Source organism: Salvia hispanica, chromosome 5 (genome assembly GCF_029641045.1).
Source record: "Salvia hispanica isolate PSC_SH4W2 chromosome 5, Shi_PSC_v1, whole genome shotgun sequence".
NCBI classification, from domain to species: Eukaryota; Viridiplantae; Streptophyta; class Magnoliopsida; order Lamiales; family Lamiaceae; genus Salvia; species Salvia hispanica.
In genome coordinates this window covers 34,648,054-34,666,441 of record NC_142696.1, presented here as the reverse complement: position 1 = coordinate 34,666,441, position 18,388 = coordinate 34,648,054, and the positions used below count along the sequence as shown (strand labels likewise).

General features: G+C 35.8%; 3 protein-coding genes and 1 pseudogene across 7 annotated transcripts; 2 read left to right on the top strand and 2 right to left on the bottom strand.

Annotated features, from left to right (window-relative positions):
* The first annotated feature begins 215 nt into the window (after positions 1-215).
* Positions 216-3,333, top strand: LOC125188101 (nudix hydrolase 20, chloroplastic-like). The gene is made up of 9 exons (XM_048084843.2): positions 216-456; positions 527-591; positions 1,211-1,397; positions 1,542-1,622; positions 1,971-2,096; positions 2,414-2,493; positions 2,614-2,729; positions 2,791-2,911; positions 3,005-3,333. The coding sequence occupies exons 1-9, from the start codon at positions 268-270 to the stop codon at positions 3,072-3,074; spliced, it is 1,035 nt and encodes a 344-aa protein (XP_047940800.1). The 5' UTR covers positions 216-267; the 3' UTR covers positions 3,075-3,333.
* Positions 3,334-3,383: 50 nt separating this feature from the next.
* On the bottom strand, positions 3,384-8,364 carry LOC125188100 (3-hydroxyisobutyryl-CoA hydrolase-like protein 3, mitochondrial). Of its 3 annotated transcripts, XM_048084842.2 has the most exons (11): positions 8,126-8,364; positions 7,842-7,943; positions 7,584-7,629; positions 7,299-7,350; positions 6,531-6,665; positions 6,347-6,443; positions 5,944-6,073; positions 5,431-5,609; positions 5,184-5,311; positions 4,942-5,043; positions 3,384-3,722 (listed from the first exon to the last, which is right to left on the bottom strand). In XM_048084842.2, the coding sequence occupies exons 1-11, from the start codon at positions 8,343-8,345 to the stop codon at positions 3,621-3,623; spliced, it is 1,293 nt and encodes a 430-aa protein (XP_047940799.1). In that variant the 5' UTR covers positions 8,346-8,364; the 3' UTR covers positions 3,384-3,620. The 3 variants fall into 3 exon arrangements, with proteins under 3 accessions (XP_047940799.1, XP_047940797.1, XP_047940798.1); XM_048084840.2 differs by lacking the exon at positions 7,299-7,350 and having other exon boundaries at positions 7,565-7,629; positions 8,126-8,363; XM_048084841.2 differs by lacking the exon at positions 7,584-7,629 and having other exon boundaries at positions 7,299-7,351; positions 8,126-8,363.
* Positions 8,365-9,751: 1,387 nt separating this feature from the next.
* Positions 9,752-9,848, top strand: LOC125191489 (U6 spliceosomal RNA; annotated as a pseudogene).
* Positions 9,849-10,903: 1,055 nt separating this feature from the next.
* Positions 10,904-14,581, bottom strand: LOC125188909 (palmitoyl-acyl carrier protein thioesterase, chloroplastic-like). 3 transcript variants are annotated; one of them, XM_048086007.2, is made up of 7 exons: positions 14,286-14,581; positions 13,160-13,779; positions 12,925-13,058; positions 12,695-12,808; positions 12,267-12,438; positions 12,093-12,161; positions 10,904-11,492 (listed from the first exon to the last, which is right to left on the bottom strand). In XM_048086007.2, exons 2-7 carry the CDS (start codon positions 13,664-13,666, stop codon positions 11,223-11,225), a joined length of 1,266 nt encoding a protein of 421 aa, XP_047941964.1. In that variant the 5' UTR covers positions 13,667-13,779; positions 14,286-14,581; the 3' UTR covers positions 10,904-11,222. The 3 variants fall into 3 exon arrangements, with proteins under 3 accessions (XP_047941964.1, XP_047941965.1, XP_088915060.1); XM_048086008.2 differs by having other exon boundaries at positions 14,381-14,581; XM_089058934.1 differs by lacking the exon at positions 14,286-14,581 and adding an exon at positions 13,881-14,218.
* Between the last annotated feature and the right edge of the window lie 3,807 nt (positions 14,582-18,388).

The following is an 18,388-nucleotide window of genomic DNA, read 5'->3' as shown; positions in this document are numbered from 1 at the left end:
AGGAAGGTAAACAATAGAAGACACTCAGAGGTGGTGCGGCGACGGGCGTGGAAGAGCCCTCACTACTGCTGGAGATGGCCAACACAAGAAAGAAAAGAAACTCATAAGAAAGGCCTATATAGTGGAAACCATACATGCCCTTACACTAGTGTATAACAATGCGTAATTACTGAGATAGGCATTTATTAAACGAAATATAGTATAGGAGTTGGGACTTTTATATATGATGAGGACATATGAAGAATAAAATTGGAATAGATTTTGAAAATGGCATTCACAGTGTGGGGTGTGAATTTACCGTATCGCCCTCTACTTCAATCGGCCGTTTCCGCGCAGCACACTGTCGCCGGGAGCAGCAGCTTCACTTGGAACGACGTCGTCAGCTTAACCCCTAAACATGACTCTTCCCACCTCCGCGGCTTCTTCCACCAAGTCGCTCTCTGCAATCGCAATTCCGTACTCGTCTAACTCTCTCAATCGCACAAACACATTGTCGCCTCCTTCTGATTGTAAAATTTCCTTGCAGGAAAAGATGTGTGAATTTATGCCGTTTGTGATTGAACAACAGGTCGTTGGCTACGTGCATCACGGGTAAATCCTGCTCTCTTCATCTTCACACCTTTTTCTAGGTCGAATTTGTCGTGTTTAGTTTAGTTTATTCTAGGTTTGAGCACGATCCTCGGTCCTTGATTACGTTGAATTCAAGTTGAATTGCATAAAAGAAGATTCGATTCCTAGGTTTCAAGTATACAGAATGAGAAAAGGAGTTAATCTCTTAAATCTTTGGTTTTATGATGTATTGGAGCTTGTTTCTTCAGTGCATCACTGAAATGGAGAATTAATCTTATCACGAAGCTCTCGAATAGTATTGCAGTAATAATGTTTATATGCTTTTCTCATTGTATGCTACCAATCTATGGTTTAGAGATGAATAGGATAATATCATACTGGGGCTTTTGAATTGGAGTTTTGGATTATTCTACAAGGCATTAACCTACTGAGGAGGTGGCATATGATGAAAGACTCGTTCGTCAAATTCATAATTTAACATGAGAGATCCCTGATGAATGATACTTCTTTGTTCGCTGCTGAAATAAGTTTTCAATTCATTTTTCTTTTGTTCGCTGCTGAAATAAGTTTTCAATTCATTTTTCTTTTGTTCGCTGCTGAAATAAGTTTTCAATTCATTTTTCTTTTGTTCGCTGAGCAGGTTTGCCGATCATTTGAGGACTTTTAAAGATGTATTCATTTTTCCAGAAGGCTCATCTTATGGCAGCAATTTCAGATTCCATTTAGCATTGCATCCATTGCTGAGTACGCCTGAGGACAGGACAAAAGCTGTTGCAGATGTGGTCAAGTGCTTCGCTAACAAACTTATACCAGGAATTCGAAATGAGGTACGTGTGATCACAAATATGTTTAGTTTTACTGTTGCAATTTGTTACTTGATGAAATTATGTTGGATGTGTAGTGGATTTGCAAAACATCCATCTTCTTCCCTTTTTAAGTGTAATAACTTACACATATCTTACTATGTACAGCTCTATCCTGTTACGTCCTCTTTCGGGACGCCGGAATATTTCTCTCTGGAACGTGCAGCAGCACCATATTTTGGGATAAAGGTGCTCAGCTTTTTCAACATAATCCAGATTTATGTGAAATCTTTTTTCTTCTTCTTGTTATTTTTGCATTTTTCTTCTAGCTGGTCACTAGTGTGTAAAATAAGGGATTTAAATGATGGCTACCATTACTATTGTTGTTGTAAGTTTTCTAGCTAAGATAGGGTCTATGATTTTTCAAAACAATCTATACTTTTTACTCTTGTTTCTTAGCTTTGGACTTAGCACTCCAATTTGTTAAGTGCAGCATGTGTTATATCCAATATTGAAAGAATGCAGTTATGAAGCTTCTATGTATTAATTGAAGGAATAATATACTCATCTTCTCTGTATGATATGCTTTCATGCTAGGCTTATGGAATTCATTTAAATGGCTATGTTGAAGGAGAGAAGCAGGACTATTTGTGGGTAGGGAAGAGAAGTAATACAAAGTCCAAATATCCTGGCCAGCTTGATCATTTGGTTGCTGGGGGCCTGGTACGACTCCTTTTTATGTCATGTGTCAAAACATTCTAATGCCTGCCTCTTGGTTACTTAATTAATAACTTGATAATGATTTTGGAGCGGCATCAATCAGCCTTCTGAATGAAAATTCAAACTCATTTGCTCGCTTATTTCTCCTGTTCTTCTCAACTTTTTCCTTTCAACAAATCTGGTGTACACTCGCTTGTGCAGGAATATCCTTTCTCCAAGGAGCATACTAGATTTATTTATTCAAAATAGTAAAATTCTTACTGGTAATATCAAAGTCTTTTCTCCCTCTTTTCATAGAAATAACATATGCATGTGCACAGCCTCATGGAATATCCTGCATGGAGAATGTTGTGAAGGAATGCAAAGAAGAGGCTGGGATACCAAGGTCTATTTCCAGCAAGTGAGTTTCACAAGACAAAATATCTCCTTTTCCTAGCCCGAACGGCTCACGTGTATGCTTTATTGTAAAATGTTCTCCAAACATGATAAATGATACTCCGAAATACTTCTGTTCACTCAGGGCCAAAGCTGTCGGTGCTGTAACTTACTCGGACATTGATGGATATAGATTCAATAGAGATGTTCTTTTCTGTTATGATCTGAAGCTTCCCGAGGATTTTCTTCCTACAAATGAGGGTAAGGTTCTTAACATGTAAGCAAAAAAAGCTTCATTTCACACATTTTGTTTTACCTGCAGATGGAGAGGTGGAAAGCTTTAGACTACTCCCTGTTGAACTTGTTGCAAATATCATAAAAAGCACACAATATTACAAGGCAAACTGCAATCTTGTTATTATAGATTTCCTGTTTCGCCATGGGTATGATCTCTTTCCACTCCCTGTAAGCTCTGGGATAAGTGAGACCTAATTCATTTTACTATTTGTATTTGCTTTGTTTGTATATTTATGCAGGTATATCAAACCTGAAGCGCCTGGATATTTGAAGTTATTGCAGAGTCTGAGAAGTGGAGAATGCACATAAATTTCACTCCTTCATAAAAGAAAGAACTGTGACAGTTTTCGAAGGCTCTGTTCACTAGTGGATTTGTCGAAAAAGAATTTATAGTCATTCGTTGATTATATTGAAGCACATTAGAGCCCGTAAAATAAAATCCATTTGTTAGAAACGAATACTACATTTTAATGCATCTTTCTCGAGTCTTGCTCCAATAATAATAATTGTATTGATTATATTGAAGCACGCTAATACTTCAGGATTTACTGAACGAATTTTTTAGCAATTCGTCTGTGTATTGGAGCTTGTTCCAGTCATTACTTATAACTTGCACAATTTTCAAATTACGTACTTTTTATTTCGAAAAATTAGAGTCAGACAAGTTTTCGGACGGACAACGCACATGGTGCTACTTGAAAAGTACTCTATTAAGTCTGGATCTTCAGCTTTACTTTAATAACATGGAAAGCATTTGCCTAAACACTGTTTATCCACCGATAAATCAAACTCTCATCTTATTCCAAATAGCTGAGAATCTTTAGTAGCATAGCTGGGAAGCGTTGCAGTCACCACTCACACATTCAATTCCCCGATTTCTGGCCCCAAAGGTTCAAAAAGAGCTTCCACTTCAGCAGGATTCACTTCGTCTAGGCTTGGCGGATTCCACTTGGGATTCTGATAACAGACAAAGATATCAGAGATGGACAACATTGGCACAAGACTCAGCAATAATTAAACGCTTCAGTTTGGTTTACTAAGTGCTACTGTTAATTGTTTGATGGTATAAGGAAGTGAAGCTTTCAAGTAACCGAGTAATGAAAAGCACTGCAATTAAGTAGATAATCTCAATCACAAGGTTCTGTGATTCTTTGCTAATCTGTGTAGATAATCAATCGTGGTAATCCTATCTAAAGATGGGAGAGGTCAGTGCTAGTTTTTCTGATCAAGGACAATTATTCCGATACAGAGACGCATGTCAATATCCAATGTATAGGAAAGAGAGTTTATTTGTAGCTCATGAAAGATGTGCAAAACTAGCCTTTCTCATGTTCTGCTTCTGCTTTCACTAAAGAGCAAACTTGCAGAATAATATACTGCCAAAACTATCAGCACAGCTATGACAAGCAAAAGGACAAAAAAATATAGATATGCCAAGCTTAAATAAAACTAGACAAGCTTAAAAAAGAAGATACTATTGATTTGCAAACCTGATTGCAAAGTTTAAACAAAACCAGGCAATTTCAACTAATGAGACCAATGGAGAAGTGACTTCATTATAACATACACAAGGGTGGTACTGGTAAAGGAGGAGATGGTGTGTAAGATGAATATAATTCACGCCAACCAGAAGAGTTTCTAATAAGAGTTACTAATACTAAATAGTGTTTTATGTCCCCAACTTTCAGTTTATTCCAAAAAAAATTCCACAACTTTCATTTTTTTCATCAAATGATCCCAACTTTCAGCATTTCATATAAAATGTCCCGCTATATTCGGTCGCGGAAAACTGATTCATCTCGCCGCAGTCTGAGGTTGGAATTTTTTTCCTCTTCAACACGTGAAAGTTGGGGATATTTTTTGAAATACGCTAAAATTTGGGGACACAACACTATTAACCATTCTTGTTTTTTGCTAAAATGGTGTTGTTTCATTTCATGTATTGAAGAGGAAAAAATTTCAACCTCATACTCCAGTCAAATGAATCAGTTTTCTGTCACTGATTTTTTTTGTTGAACATTTTATGAAAAAATCTGAAAGTTGGAGACATTCAATGAAAAAACAAAAAGTTGGGAGATTTCTTGGAATATGCTGAAAGTTGGGGACATAAAACTTTATTAAGGGTCTAACAATAATCAGAAGCAAAACATATTAAAGAGAACACGCCATCGCTCACCTGATCTTTGTCCACTAAGACAGCTCGGACGCCTTCTGAGAAATCATTTCGAAGAGAAGACCTTATTGCAATTCGATATTCAGTTTTCATAACACCAGTCAGCTGGAGAGAGAATGTTACAAGACAAAAGCAGTGAGGAAATATGTTGAACAAACTTGAAGATCAATGTTTGAGTAAGACAAACTTTTTCCTTTCTCCCTAGCAGAGAGGGTTGATGGGGGTAAGAAAAGTAAGGCCACTACCTTGGATAACTCGTCATTATTGTTGCCTTGAGCAGAAGAAACTCTTGAAAAATGTTTATCTGTGAGGCAGAGAGAAAAGGGGCCTCCTTTCTTGAGCCCTTGCAGGGCATCCTTAGCCCATTCTGCCACTGGCAAAAAGAAGAATAAATATACACATTAAACTATTTCCCAGTAAGAGCAGGGAGGAAAAAAGAAATGCATGTTAAACATTCAAAGATGAGAAAAGAACAAAAGGATTAGAGCTCACCCAGTGAATCACCACTTAGCTGATGATTTTCCAGCTCCTTTATAACCTCCTTAACGGATTTGTTACTTCCAAAGGTTGAAATTATCCGGGGTAAAAGCAACTTCAAACGAGGTTCGGACTCCGGATTTCTGCTATATTTTTCCACCAGTGCTCTGATGTCATGATCAGGGTCCTCAGAACTACATTGTGAACATACAATTAGAAAATTTGTTTGATGAATGACACTAAAAATATGTCCTATAGATGCAAAACCACATAGATATTAAAATGAGTAACATGGCAACATTTATCAAACCTTTGCATTTTGATAGTGTTAAATGATCTAGAAGGTTCCTATATTGAACTAGAAAACAAGATTAGTCACTTCTCTGAAGTGCTAGACCCTGATGGCATAATTACAGAAGTGAAAATTCCAATTACAAGCAAAACATAAACCTAGTTAACACTGTTAGAGGTAGTAAATTAAAAGCAATTTTTAGCATAACAATGTTTATCATATCAAGACAAACATACAAGGTGGTCGCCAGGAGATCGTCCTTTAGTGCAGCCAAGCTCCCAGAAGGAACATAATGACTTCCCAGACCAACATATAGAGCATCAGCTGGCGTTGATATTCTATTTCCAGTCAATCCAAGATAGGCCCCTGAAAATCGAATAGGGATGAGAAACACAATGGTTAAAAGAATAGATCATGAACAGAAGAATCCCCAATTTGTATCATTATAAATCGGATTGTTTCTTAGTAAACTCATATATGAATCTATGTGTCCTAAAAATCTGTGAACAGCCAGGTCCAGAGTTTCATCATAAAATATACAGTTTGAGTTTTGAGCTTAAAATCAATCAAAAGCTTTTAACAGAAAGGAGGCAGACTGGAGATTCCCAAGTGTAACCAACTAAAAAGCAAGGGACTGACCTACTGCTCCTTCTCCAGGACTTTTTGCTGCTATATAAGCAAAGCCAACATCTGGAAATAACCCAATACCATTTTCTGGCATAGCAAGGACTGTTTTCTGAAACAAATGACACACACGATTAGATATTTTAGATCTTTATCTAATAAGTAGTGGCATCAGACATGATGCTACAAAATCGATTACCTCAGTTATGAGCCTGTATCGACCATGACCAGACAGTCCAATGCCAAATCCCATTGTAATACCATCCATGAAACAGATATAAGGCTTTTTGTACTCAAATATTTTGCATATAAGAGAATATTCCGCAGTGAACACCTAATAATTAGCTCAAAATGATGAGTGACTTTTTTTTGAGAAGCACATACACAAAAAATATATTAACGCAACAAAAGCTTCTACCATAAAACATCAGTAGGTGCAAGAGTGTATCCATATTGAACTGCATATACACTCTGTGCATTATGTGAAATAGTAAGTGCACACCAATCAAAGAAATTCAAGGCAGAGCAAGATACTTTTCCAAAATCAGTGGCACGATCTTACACGATCTTATAAGTACATTGACCCTACAAGGAAACTTAATCTCCTTTTTATAAATCATTACCTATTTAAACTGCTTTATTGCATGAGATAAACCAGTTCTTTAGAACATACTACAATGCAAAGATATAAGTTTCTGTATGTGTGGAATAGAGGTAAAACCTGCATACAAACAACTAAGCAGAAAATAGTAACCAACATGACATAATTGCGTCACTGAAACACCACATCTAATTTATTAATGCTTGATAAAGTAGCATGCACTTTGTTTCAAGGCGTTTAGATGCTGAAGTTATCAAGATTCAAGAATGAAAAACAACTCTTTCATAGCATGCAAAATGATTCAATAGACCTAGAATATCTATATGGTTATTATTAATCAATTTTCCACTTTTGGATCCACAAGACCTCAATCATGTCTGACAGTTGATTTTTTGTTGCAATCTGCTTCACATCACCACCTGCATGCAAAGTAGTTAACTAAGAGTCTCAGCTGCCAAATCAAGATTCCAGCCAAATGGTTTTCCAGGAAAGGGTACTACTTATACAACCACAGATCAAGAGGGAAAATGAGAGATCCAAAGACAGCCAAATTTAGATGCCACTTGCAAACAGTAAAACTATAGGTCTGTGTCACAAAAATTATATTAATTATTCTGTGACAATAGAGGAACCTTCTGGACAAGAGGAGTGGATTTGTCCTTTTGAATCTCAGCAGCAACACCCTTAATATCCATTCCTGCATTGATCATGAATGTTTACCCTCAAAACCTTTCCAGACTCATGAAGCCACAGTAAAACCCCTAAATAAATATCACTAACCCACCATGCTCCGAGTGTAATACAACAAGTATATAACAGAATCACAACAAGGCAGTCCAGAAACTAGACTACAGTAACAAATAAATAAATACTACTCATGAAGTTATGAATGAGCAACAGCTCTGTGACCTGCTGAGAATGCGCGAGATGAGCTGCTTTCAACCAAAACGCACTTCACTCTGGGATCCAATTCCCATTCATCAAGGTAACTCTTATATTTGACGTCCATATCTACATAGAATAAAATAAATCCCACAGTTAGCAGCAATTACATCCGGCACAGATGAAGAGGCGCTCGAATTTAACACACAAAATCAGTAGAGATTTTCAAATTAAGCTCCAATAATTATTATACTAGATGCAAATCAAAATGTTAGAAAAGGAAAGCAGGCGCAAAATAAATAGGGTGAAACCTAAATTCATGGCATTAAGTGCTTTGGGGCGATCGAGAGTGATGAGAGCGACGCCGTTTTGGAGCACGTTTCCTCTGACGAGGTCATCGGCCATAAGTGCAAAGCTTCGAAGGGTTGAGTGGCGGGGATTGTATGAATTTGCAGAAGATCGAGATGAGGAACGGAGGAAGGAGAGAGTGGAAAAGGGGGAGTGATTTAGAAGATGAAGCAAAGTTCGCATGATTTCTTTAACACCGAATAAATAGTTTGATTGCCCATTTTAACTTATCATTTCATTAGTCCACCTCACCCTACCCAAATAATTACTACTCATTCAGTTTTTGGACTAAACAAAGGATCCTTTGTTGACTTTAGGCTTTGGGCCATCACCTTCTTTTAAATACATGCAAATCAACTAGGAGGATAATTGTTGAACTTTATGTACCCAAAAAATGTTCACGATTTAAAGTATTATTCACTTTTTTGCATTTTAAACGAATGGCTCCTACTATTCACTTAAAAGTGGGTCCACATTTCGCTAATTCATTTTCTTATTTTTGTCATAAAATCAAATAATTTCTTAAAGCTGTGACAAATCAAAATAGAATTATAAATGGCGGACAATGAGAATAAGACTTAGGAGCTGATATATAAATAATGTGTGCATCTTGCTTAAAAGTTTTGTGTCATACTCACATTCTTCGAAGTACTTGCAAATTAACAAAGAGACTAAAATTATTAACTTAATGCATTGTGTGATCTAGGTGTCAATGTAAATATGATGTCTATATCTGTGTTTGAACAATGAAATATAGATTCATTCAAGTCAACAATTATCAAGTTGTAAATGACGAATATGATAGTTCGCTGACCTATAGAGATGGTTGAAGATGTCTTGGTAAAAGTAGATGATTTCATTTATTCCATTGACTTTGTGGTGGTAGACATGCAAGCGTACACAAATGTCTCACCTATCATAGGATGACCTTTCCTTGCCACAAGCAAAACTTTAATTAATACTCCTATGAGAAGATGCGCGATCAGTTATTTAATTTGAGTGGCATAAATGGAAAAGACCATCATCCATATTAAAAAGACCACGACAAATTTTAAATGAACTAAAAGAGACAAGCAATTAGAATAATGCAAAATGATCGAAGTGATTGAAGTTGAGGAGCATAATAAAATCTCTACTATGCCACATGAAGAGAACAGTTTGCCGGAAATCTATTGCTTAGTGAGGGTAATCTAAGCATATAAATGCTAGTCAGAATTCTATTTTCTTGATGACGGCAACATTGACTAAGAGTTATCAAAATTGGGCTAGCAGGCCCAACTAGATTGAGGCACAAGCCCATGTATGAAGCAGGCTGGCTTGGGTCATGATTTTATTAATATTGCTGGGCTTAGCCCAACCCAAGGCCAAGACTCTGTCATTGTTTAATTTTTTTTGTTTTATGTATACTAAAGAGATATTAAAAATATTATTTGCAAAAAAAAAATTTGAATACCAATATACTCCTATGAATAATATTTTTAAAGATAACTTCACAATCATATCCTATTGTATCTTGAATAAAAAAGTATGAGAAAAATTAAATGCAGCCAAAATTGGATGATTGTAGGCATTAGACTATTTGTGGTTAAGTTCCTTCGAGGTCATCCGATAAAATTAGAACAATATAGAGAAGATTAGCATGACACATGTGCATGAGATGCATTAAATGAGAAATAGACTATTCTTAGTGTTTTGTTATTTGATTACATTATTATCTAAGAGGATGGGTTTACAAAATGGCCTGATTGGAGCTCATTTCAACTAATGAGCCCAGTCCAAACCCACTACATTTCTACATTGGACTAAGGTATTGGCCTAAATAGTAGTATTTCCTTCGCCTCATAATAGATGTTATACTTTCCTTTTTTATTTGTTTCACAAAAGATGTCACATTTTCATTTTTAGAAAAAGTTCTCTCTCACATTAATATAAATATATTATTTTCTCTCACCACTCAACACACAAAGCAACATCTCTTAAAATTTCGTCCCATTATACAAGTGTGTATATTATGGGACGGAAGGAGTATATAATATCCTTTTGATCAGTTCACTGTTCATGGCTAGCTGTCATCATTATTATTAAAACAATTATATAACCATCTTTTTACTAGATTTCGTTCTAGTTCTAGCATAACTGTGAAGGAACAAAATCGAATATTCATGCTCTATACATAGATTATATAGTTTGTTCACCTAACCCCCAATAGCAAGATCCCTAGATTGATTTTTGAATATTCACTGTTCACTACGGTCACTTTTCTTGACCATTATGAGTTGAACAGTCGAAGATTCAATTATATTCCAAATCAATATTGGCCTCTCATCTTGTCATGTCGCCTTCAGTTTTAAATATCCAACCATTTTTTTCCTGTCTTATTTAAATGTTGGTTTATATGCCGTGGCAATCGATGATTCTTATAAGTAAATAGTGCGGCATGATAAATAGAGTATTAAATTCCTTCATCAACAATATCATTGTAGTATAAATGAATCAGCCGTCATATCCAACAATAAACCATAAACCGATGAAGTCAGATCAAGACAAGGATGGACACCTCCCTACAATTTGTAGCAATTCATAATTCATATACTAGTTTTTTAAATTTATATTTTCCACCGATTCAGCAGCTGGAAACAAGATTAGTTAAAGCCCTTTGCTACTATACAGATTACGTATTGGAATTTTCTTTCAACACTAATTATTTGATTGCATAATTGGAGAAAGAAAAGGACCACAACTGCCCACCTATGAACTAACTTTCATTACCAACACCAAACAAAGGCTGGGAAATTTAATGGAAGCCAGCATACAAAAAAAGGAGGATAGGTACTTACAATGACTTGAAACCGATTGTATTTTCGTCAAAAGGAATTAAAAAATAACGAAAATTAACCAAAAAAAAGAAAGAAAATAAAAGAACGGCATAAATTAGACTGGATATTACATTGGGATTGAGAGAATAAAATGGGAGATAAGCAAGTAGTAAGAAAGTATTATACTAGACTGTAAGAAAGGGCGCGCGCGCTGGGCCAAACCGTCATGGCTGCACACATCACATTAAGCATTTTCGTGCGGGAGCTGCCCAAAGCTTCCGATCTTGTCAACAAACTTCGGCCTCCACTTGGTCCGCCCCTTCACAATTTCACCTCCACCCTCCAATCGAAGCAAATGCTGGCACTCAACAATGCCAGGGCGAGACGAGTCGCCACTACCATCCTCAACAATTGAAGTGAGTGACTGCAGCACACTGTCTCTCATGCACTCCCTCCTGTATTCTAGAGTCATACCAGCGAGCTCGTGAGTCTCCAATATTTCTAGTGGAGCACTCTGCAATAGAAGACAAAACACACTTTTAACAAAACTCAACTGCAAACGAGCCAGAACTAGCAGAATGACTGCACAAAATAGTAGAAATTGCATGTGCACAACTAATTTTTGCTGAAGATATTTAGCCATCCCTAATTTGACAGAAGCTTTTAAGGACTGCAACCTAAAGTAAATCTATAAAAGAAAATCAAGCTCAATCAAACTTAAGGATATAAGTATCTAATTAAGGGGAGCCCAAGAAACTAGTTTAGTCACAAGAGCCAGAATCAATGATGCCACTCATTTTGTCTGCGGAAATTCAATGCGTCTCAAGTTTTTGTTTTTAAGTAATGAAAAGGCAAGTTGCAATTGTTTCTCCCTAGATTTTTGGCAATCTTCTCAGCAAATAAAATGGCTTTTAGAAAAATTAAAGCAAACAAAAGAAAAAGCAAATTCCATGCAAATCTTGGCAGGAGTCTAGTCTAATTATAACCATAAAAAAGCAAGAGGTCACATCCTGCATCTCTAATAGTAGTAATAAAAAGATGTTCCAAACACTTCAAGGCTATTTAAAGGGCACATTGCTAATTAAGTAAAATTCAAGGTAAAGAAAATGCTTACCTCTAGTATCCAACCAACATATTTAACATTATTCACATGTTGATTCACATCTAAATCACTCCATCTAGGCTGCACACAAAGGACACATGCTTTAGGAAAATGAAGATAGAACTGTTACTGTGATCATTGTAGGACAAAAGAAAAAAAAATCAACAAAAATAGACTGCTGCTTACAGTCAAACCACTATGAATGTTCTCTGCAGTCTTTTCATCAAGCTTTGGTAGTTTCCTACTATCGTCATCCACTAATGGAGGAGAATCCACAAAGTAGCTACCTATTTCACCTCGGACCTCATCCGGCATTTTGGATAACTTCCGTGTCTCTTTATTCATCATCACCCATAGACTATCCAAAACATAAAAACACATTTCAATTTCAAAGTCTAAGTGTTGTAAAATGCAATATACAACACTTAATTCCAGCTTCACTTTTCATTTTTTCCAATCCAATGAAGTAGAGCATATTAAGATCATTTTTCTACTGTTCATCATTATCAAACTAGTTCTCAATAAAAAAACAGCTGCATCACTTGGTAATGCTTCGAAGATTTTGTTGATGTTTCATGAATATACCACATGTTGCTTGGTCAAAAAATTCTAACCTTGTAGCTCTAGTTAATATATCGCCAGTGTTACTATCACGCACAAGCCAATCTCGACGCATACCATTCTTTCCTGATGCAGCTACCCAGGTATCTACTTGAACAACATCACCCCTGAAAACAGAACATCACCCCATCAGATTATAACTAATAAGAACACTCAATTGAACTTCTTCAAAACATTAAATGGTCAAATCTGTTTTACTAATTGTTTGACAGCAAAAACTTACCATGTCGGGTAGCGATCTACAGCAACCTGCATTTTGGAAACCACCCAAATTAAATTTCGTTTGCACATCTCCGGTGTTGAACCAAAGCCATCAGCCAGCAGCCCAGCATTTTTTACGTGATTTAGAGCTGTTTCCTGTAGAAATTGAGCAACTTCATCTACAAGGTGCAACCAGAACACTAAACAATTCACAATCACAGAAATACATGAAGGCATAAAAAAGAATCAGCGTGCACCTGCAAATGATTCATCAGTGTTTCTACCGAAGCAGTCCTATCCGCCCCTATTTCATAAGATCTAATACTGAAGTTTTGACGAAACACAAAACCACCTTGTACAATCTGCCCCAAACCAAAAGGATCAACAAGCATATCTGACCGTTTTGGCTTCCAATCAAGCATCATCCATTGCTTTTCAGCTGCCAAAAATATTGTAGTAATGGCAGCAAGAAGCATGCTCCAGTCAGGCAATTGGTTGATGAATGTCCTCGGTGGAGGTGACATGTCCTCAGTCTTCAGAGACTCCATAGAGCCAACCTTAGAGCCATTGACCTTGGGAGGGGCTTGTGCGTTAGCCTTAACGTGCAATCTTCCCGACGATGTGGATTTCGACTTAGCATTGGTGCCACGTGCATCAACACTTGCAGGGACACTCCCTAATGCCTTTCCTGGTGTTTTTCCAGCAGAGTCTGAAGCTGGAGAAGGTATTTGGAGAAACGCAGAAGTTGCAGCAGTGGCGACCATGATGTTAGAACACTGTGAATGAAAGGATAGGAGGCAATTGAATGATATCTGGGCTAATTCAACCACCACGAGTACTATATCACCAAACTCCCTTCAAGTATGACATGTCCTTCCTGAAAACAGTGCAATATACAAGAATAAGAATACAGTGCTGCCTAATTTCTGCACAGTTTGGGTAATTTATTCTCGAGAAATGTTGCGTCAAACACAATACCCGCATGAAGGGGGTAAAAAGAGGCAATAAATGTCATCACACAATTCAAATGAGCATTGGCAGTGTTCCTTTTCAACACAAACAGTCCCCAGCTCACAGACAAATAATTCAAAAGCAATTGCAAAACGATTCAAATACAGCACAAAATACACGACCAGTCATGGTTTCGAATTATTCACGCGCATGCGCTACGCAGAAAATAACAAAGCATAAACACAGGCGACAAATAAATTACAAATCCGCCAGAGCCAATGAAAACCACAGCAGATCTGAACATTCAGCCACAAAAAAAACGACACAATGCAATTAAATTCGAAGGCAGACGAGATAAATCCAAACCATCCCGATCTCGATACAAACCACAAAACAAATCGCAACGCATGGAATAAGCAAAGCCACACGCACCTTGACGGTCGAAAAAAAACACAACGAAAACGAAGTCCAAAAATGAATGCGATCAGATAATTGAAATCATCAATGTTCGATCGGCAAACCCGTACGTAGCACACGCAATTCCTAGGGTTTGCTCTTTGTGACGCAAATTTCAGGTTTTCCTGATTACGAAGATTCTAAACTAATTTTTTCTCTTTTCTGAGGTTTTTCGACCAGCACGGAAAATTCTCGAAGAGAGAGAAGGGACAGCGCATTCGATGGTGGAAGGCAATTGCGTCGAGCAGCTCCTTTTTATAGTAACAAAAAACTAAATGCAAAAAATAATTGCAAACAGCCCTCTCCTTCAACTTCCTTATTAATGGCCTCCTTTTTCATCTCTTGTGCCGGTGTTGCCCCTATCTTATCCCCTATTCACGATAATGCCATCATTGTATGGATTGTGCAACAACAATTTCATCCAATATTTTATTTCTGATTTGGATAGTTTGCAGTAATTGCAATTTGCATTGTTTGGTAATCTATACTTTTGTTTTTTTTTCTAGCTGGTAACTTATTCAAAATGATTAAAATATTTCAGAAAATTAGTTTTGGCGATGATTTTATGAATAAAATATACCCCTAAGTCCTAACCTTGTTCTATGAAAATAAGACTCCCTTTTTAAACAACTTACTTAAACGGCGTTTAAATGAATTTAGAGCACTCCCAATGGAGGTGGCGAATTCTCGGCGATAAATCGCCGATTATCGCCGAATTATCGCCGGCCATTGTGGCGAAGTCGGCGATAATTCGGCGATAATGTTACCGTTGCTTCGCCGAGTGGCGATTTATCGCCGGATTATCGCCGAGCGATCGCCGGCCACTGTGGGCGACGCTCGGCGATAATCGGCGATTTTTAAAATTTTTTTTTTTTTTTTTGGCCGAACGGCTATTTTATCCCACCCCTATAAATATTTCATCCTCTTCCTCCATTCATCACCCACAAACTTCATTCACACAAACACGAAGGCGTCCTCGACGTCACCAACGACCCAAGTGTTGCATCATCGAGTCACGGTGTCTCAACCGAGTCCGCCCGCCAGGGTGTACCGCACAACGAACATGAACGGTTCCAGGCGTTCATGGACATACACCAGAAGGAGGCCCATCAAGCACTACAACACGATATCATCGAAGAATTGTGGGCAAATAGAAACCGCGCCCACCGCCCTTGAATTTTTTTTTCTTTGAATTTTTTTTTTGATTTTTTATTTCCATTCGTGTACTTTTTTTTTTTTTAATTTTCTTCGTTGTAATGTGTACCCGTGTTTAATACAACGAACTTTATTACTATTTATTTGATTTATCTTTATAAATTAAATAAGCTAGCTTTATTATATATAAAAATAAAACAATTAAATTAGTGATGATGTAAAAATGAAATGTTGAGTTAGGGAGAAATAAGGGAGAAATAAGGGAGAAACCATTGTAGGGGTTGGCTAAAAACTGGGGATAAAATGTGATGCTGATGTGGCGCTGATGTGGCAGGAGTTAGGGAGAAATAAGGGAGAAATAAGGGAACTCCATTGGGAGTGCTCTTTAATTCACGATATATGTATGTCATAGTATAATATTAATGGAATAAATTGATCAAGATTTACATTCTCCTTAGTTGGTAATTTCGGTGCAACTGAAATTATAGTGCTACAATCTTACCTTTTGTCTTATACAATTTAAACATGTAGTAATAGTATTAAGTTAGTGGGAATATAGTTTAGGGGTTCGTGTCAACGACTGATAAAACATGATAAAAATTAAAGAATTGATTTCAGGAGATTCCTCATAGTTATGTTGGGAAATAAAATGAAAGCAGACGAATTTTTTTTGTAACATAGGAGTGTTTTAGAGCTGGAATTCACCATATGTATGGAATATTTTAAACCATATATTTAGAAAAGTAAGTTGATAATTAATTCAATAATTAGTTATGTATTTGTTTACTACTTTGCTTCATATTATATTGAACATGAGTGATTATTTTATAAGTTAGCATACCAGAATTTGGCCTAAAATTTTTAAGTTGCAATACAAATTAAAATTTAACAAATAGTATATTGTAAGTTGGAATTTAACCATAGTTGAGTAGATACAGTAATTGTGGGCTTTCCATGGCCATGGCCCTAACAATTTTGAAAATTTAAAAAGATAATTCAATGTTATCAATATAATTAAATATATAGGAGTATAGTATTGAATTAACAAAATTTTAAAATTTGAAATTTGTCTCCATTATAATTTTAAATTAATGGGCCATGACTAATTTTTCTCTCCTTTTGATTATCTTTACTCCAAGTACTCTTCAAGAAATCATAATAAATATAAGACTGTTTTTCTACTTGTTAAGTATATAGTTCGGTATGTTTTAAGTTTGTATAAAATCTTATGAAAATAATAGTAAAATGTCTTTTTGAGTTTTGACCGTCGAGAGTCACTCAAAAAATTATATTCGCTAAGCTTGTTGATCCAAAAGAGAGGTATCGAAAACTCATGGAAGGAGTCTCACAAAAATCTTATTGATAAAGAATCAAAATGAAAAAAAATACCAAAGAAAAAGAGTACTCGTTTGAAGTACAATTAATGCAATAAAAAATAGGTAAATTATTCCAATCTAATTTTTAAAATTGTTTTCATTCTTAAAGGGAAACAACAAAAGGGCAGGTATTAAGCATACAATGCCAAGACAGTGTAATATTCATCTTTAAAGAGGTGATTGTCTAGAAAAAGAGTTCCATGTGCCCATAATTATTGACGTATAAGGAATATTTATTTTTAATTATTAGCACAACAAAGAGGTTAAAACACGCTTTATACTAATAAAAATTAAAGTCGTTGATTAGGCACCTCCTTTGCTGCAATTACTCATCCTCTCACGGTGGTCTCCCCCAACAAATAATTACGTGTTTGATAAATAAAATACCTAATTTTTTCAGTATTTTAATTTTGATAAACCAAGCTTCAACATTCAAAATATTTTTTAAAGTTTTATTTCGTATGTCAATATTGATGATTATTGTGGTCCTATGCGTAACGCGCCCACTGGAATTCCAACTGTGAAAAAAGAGAGAGAAAACGAAATATGATTCATGTTAGCATAATATATTTTCTTGCATGGTGTCGAATTTCATTAAATAAATACTAATTCGAATTGCACTATTAAATACCGTATGAATAGGCATATTTTGATATTAATCCTTGTATAATTAAATAAAGACGATAATTGAGAGATAAGCTATATATTAAGAGATACATTATTGACTTTTACTTAGTTAGACTTAAACTATTATACACGTGTATTTGAGAAAACTCAAACATCAGACTTTATTGATCGAAAGAAAAAGGTTGTTATTAGTTGAATATCACAATTCTATAACAACAATACATATAAAAAAAGATTTAATAATTATAATACAATAAATTATCAAATAAATCACGAAATATGATTAAATTAGAGATCTCCTCATGATTCGTCCAACCCTTCATAAAATCTGAAATAAATCACGATGCCCGTAGGGGCAGCGTAGTTAGCAACGGAGGATCAAATCTTGTTGCAATGAAAATAAATCACAAAGTTTGAAATTTTTGTTTATCATCTTATCCTTCCCTTTTTCGGCCAATTATGCGTTAATGTGGCAGACGGTTTAAATCACGTGGACAAAACGTTGTTATGCAAAATGACAACGTCTAATTAAGTTCATAATGACATTTTGTCCATGTGTCTTAAACTGACTCTGTACCATCATATAATTAGCCGAAAAAAAGGAAGGATGAGAGATGAGATAATTATAAAAATCTCAAACTTTGTGATTTATTTTTAGATATTGAAAACTAGGAGACGAATTGGAATTTAACCTTTATTTGACAATGTACTCTTATAACAAAATACCATATAGATCAATAAATTTCAGATTTATGGAAAGTAAGAGCAATACATTTAAGATTTATGCAAACTAAGAGCAATAAATTTCAGATTTATGCAAACTACTTAAAATTTAGTTATATCTGTCACCGGCCGATTAAGGGGTTGGTACTTGGTATAGGCTATATATTAAGTACATCCAAACTTATCTATTGAATTTAT

What these genes read in the sequence shown, in the direction of transcription:
- LOC125188101 (XM_048084843.2), top strand. Translation starts at nt 268, where the DNA reads ATGGCATTCACAGTGTGGGGTGTGAATTTACCGTATCGCCCTCTACTT. An exon ending in TACCAGGAATTCGAAATGAG is followed by an intron (nt 1,398 to 1,541) that starts GTACGTGTGATC and finishes TACTATGTACAG; the next exon opens with CTCTATCCTGTTACGTCCTC. An exon ending in CCAAGGTCTATTTCCAGCAA is followed by an intron (nt 2,494 to 2,613) that starts GTGAGTTTCACA and finishes CTGTTCACTCAG; the next exon opens with GGCCAAAGCTGTCGGTGCTG.
- LOC125188100 (XM_048084842.2), bottom strand. Translation starts at nt 8,345, where the DNA reads ATGCGAACTTTGCTTCATCTTCTAAATCACTCCCCCTTTTCCACTCTC. An exon ending in ATCTCGCGCATTCTCAGCAG is followed by an intron (nt 7,630 to 7,841) that starts GTCACAGAGCTG and finishes TGATCAATGCAG; the next exon opens with GAATGGATATTAAGGGTGTT. An exon ending in GAGATTCAAAAGGACAAATC is followed by an intron (nt 7,351 to 7,583) that starts CACTCCTCTTGT and finishes TTTGCATGCAGG; the next exon opens with TGGTGATGTGAAGCAGATTG.
- LOC125188909 (XM_048086007.2), bottom strand. Translation starts at nt 13,666, where the DNA reads ATGGTCGCCACTGCTGCAACTTCTGCGTTTCTCCAAATACCTTCTCCA. An exon ending in ACATTCATAGTGGTTTGACT is followed by an intron (nt 12,162 to 12,266) that starts GTAAGCAGCAGT and finishes CTTTGTGTGCAG; the next exon opens with CCTAGATGGAGTGATTTAGA. An exon ending in ATGTTGGTTGGATACTAGAG is followed by an intron (nt 11,493 to 12,092) that starts GTAAGCATTTTC and finishes CTTCTATTGCAG; the next exon opens with AGTGCTCCACTAGAAATATT.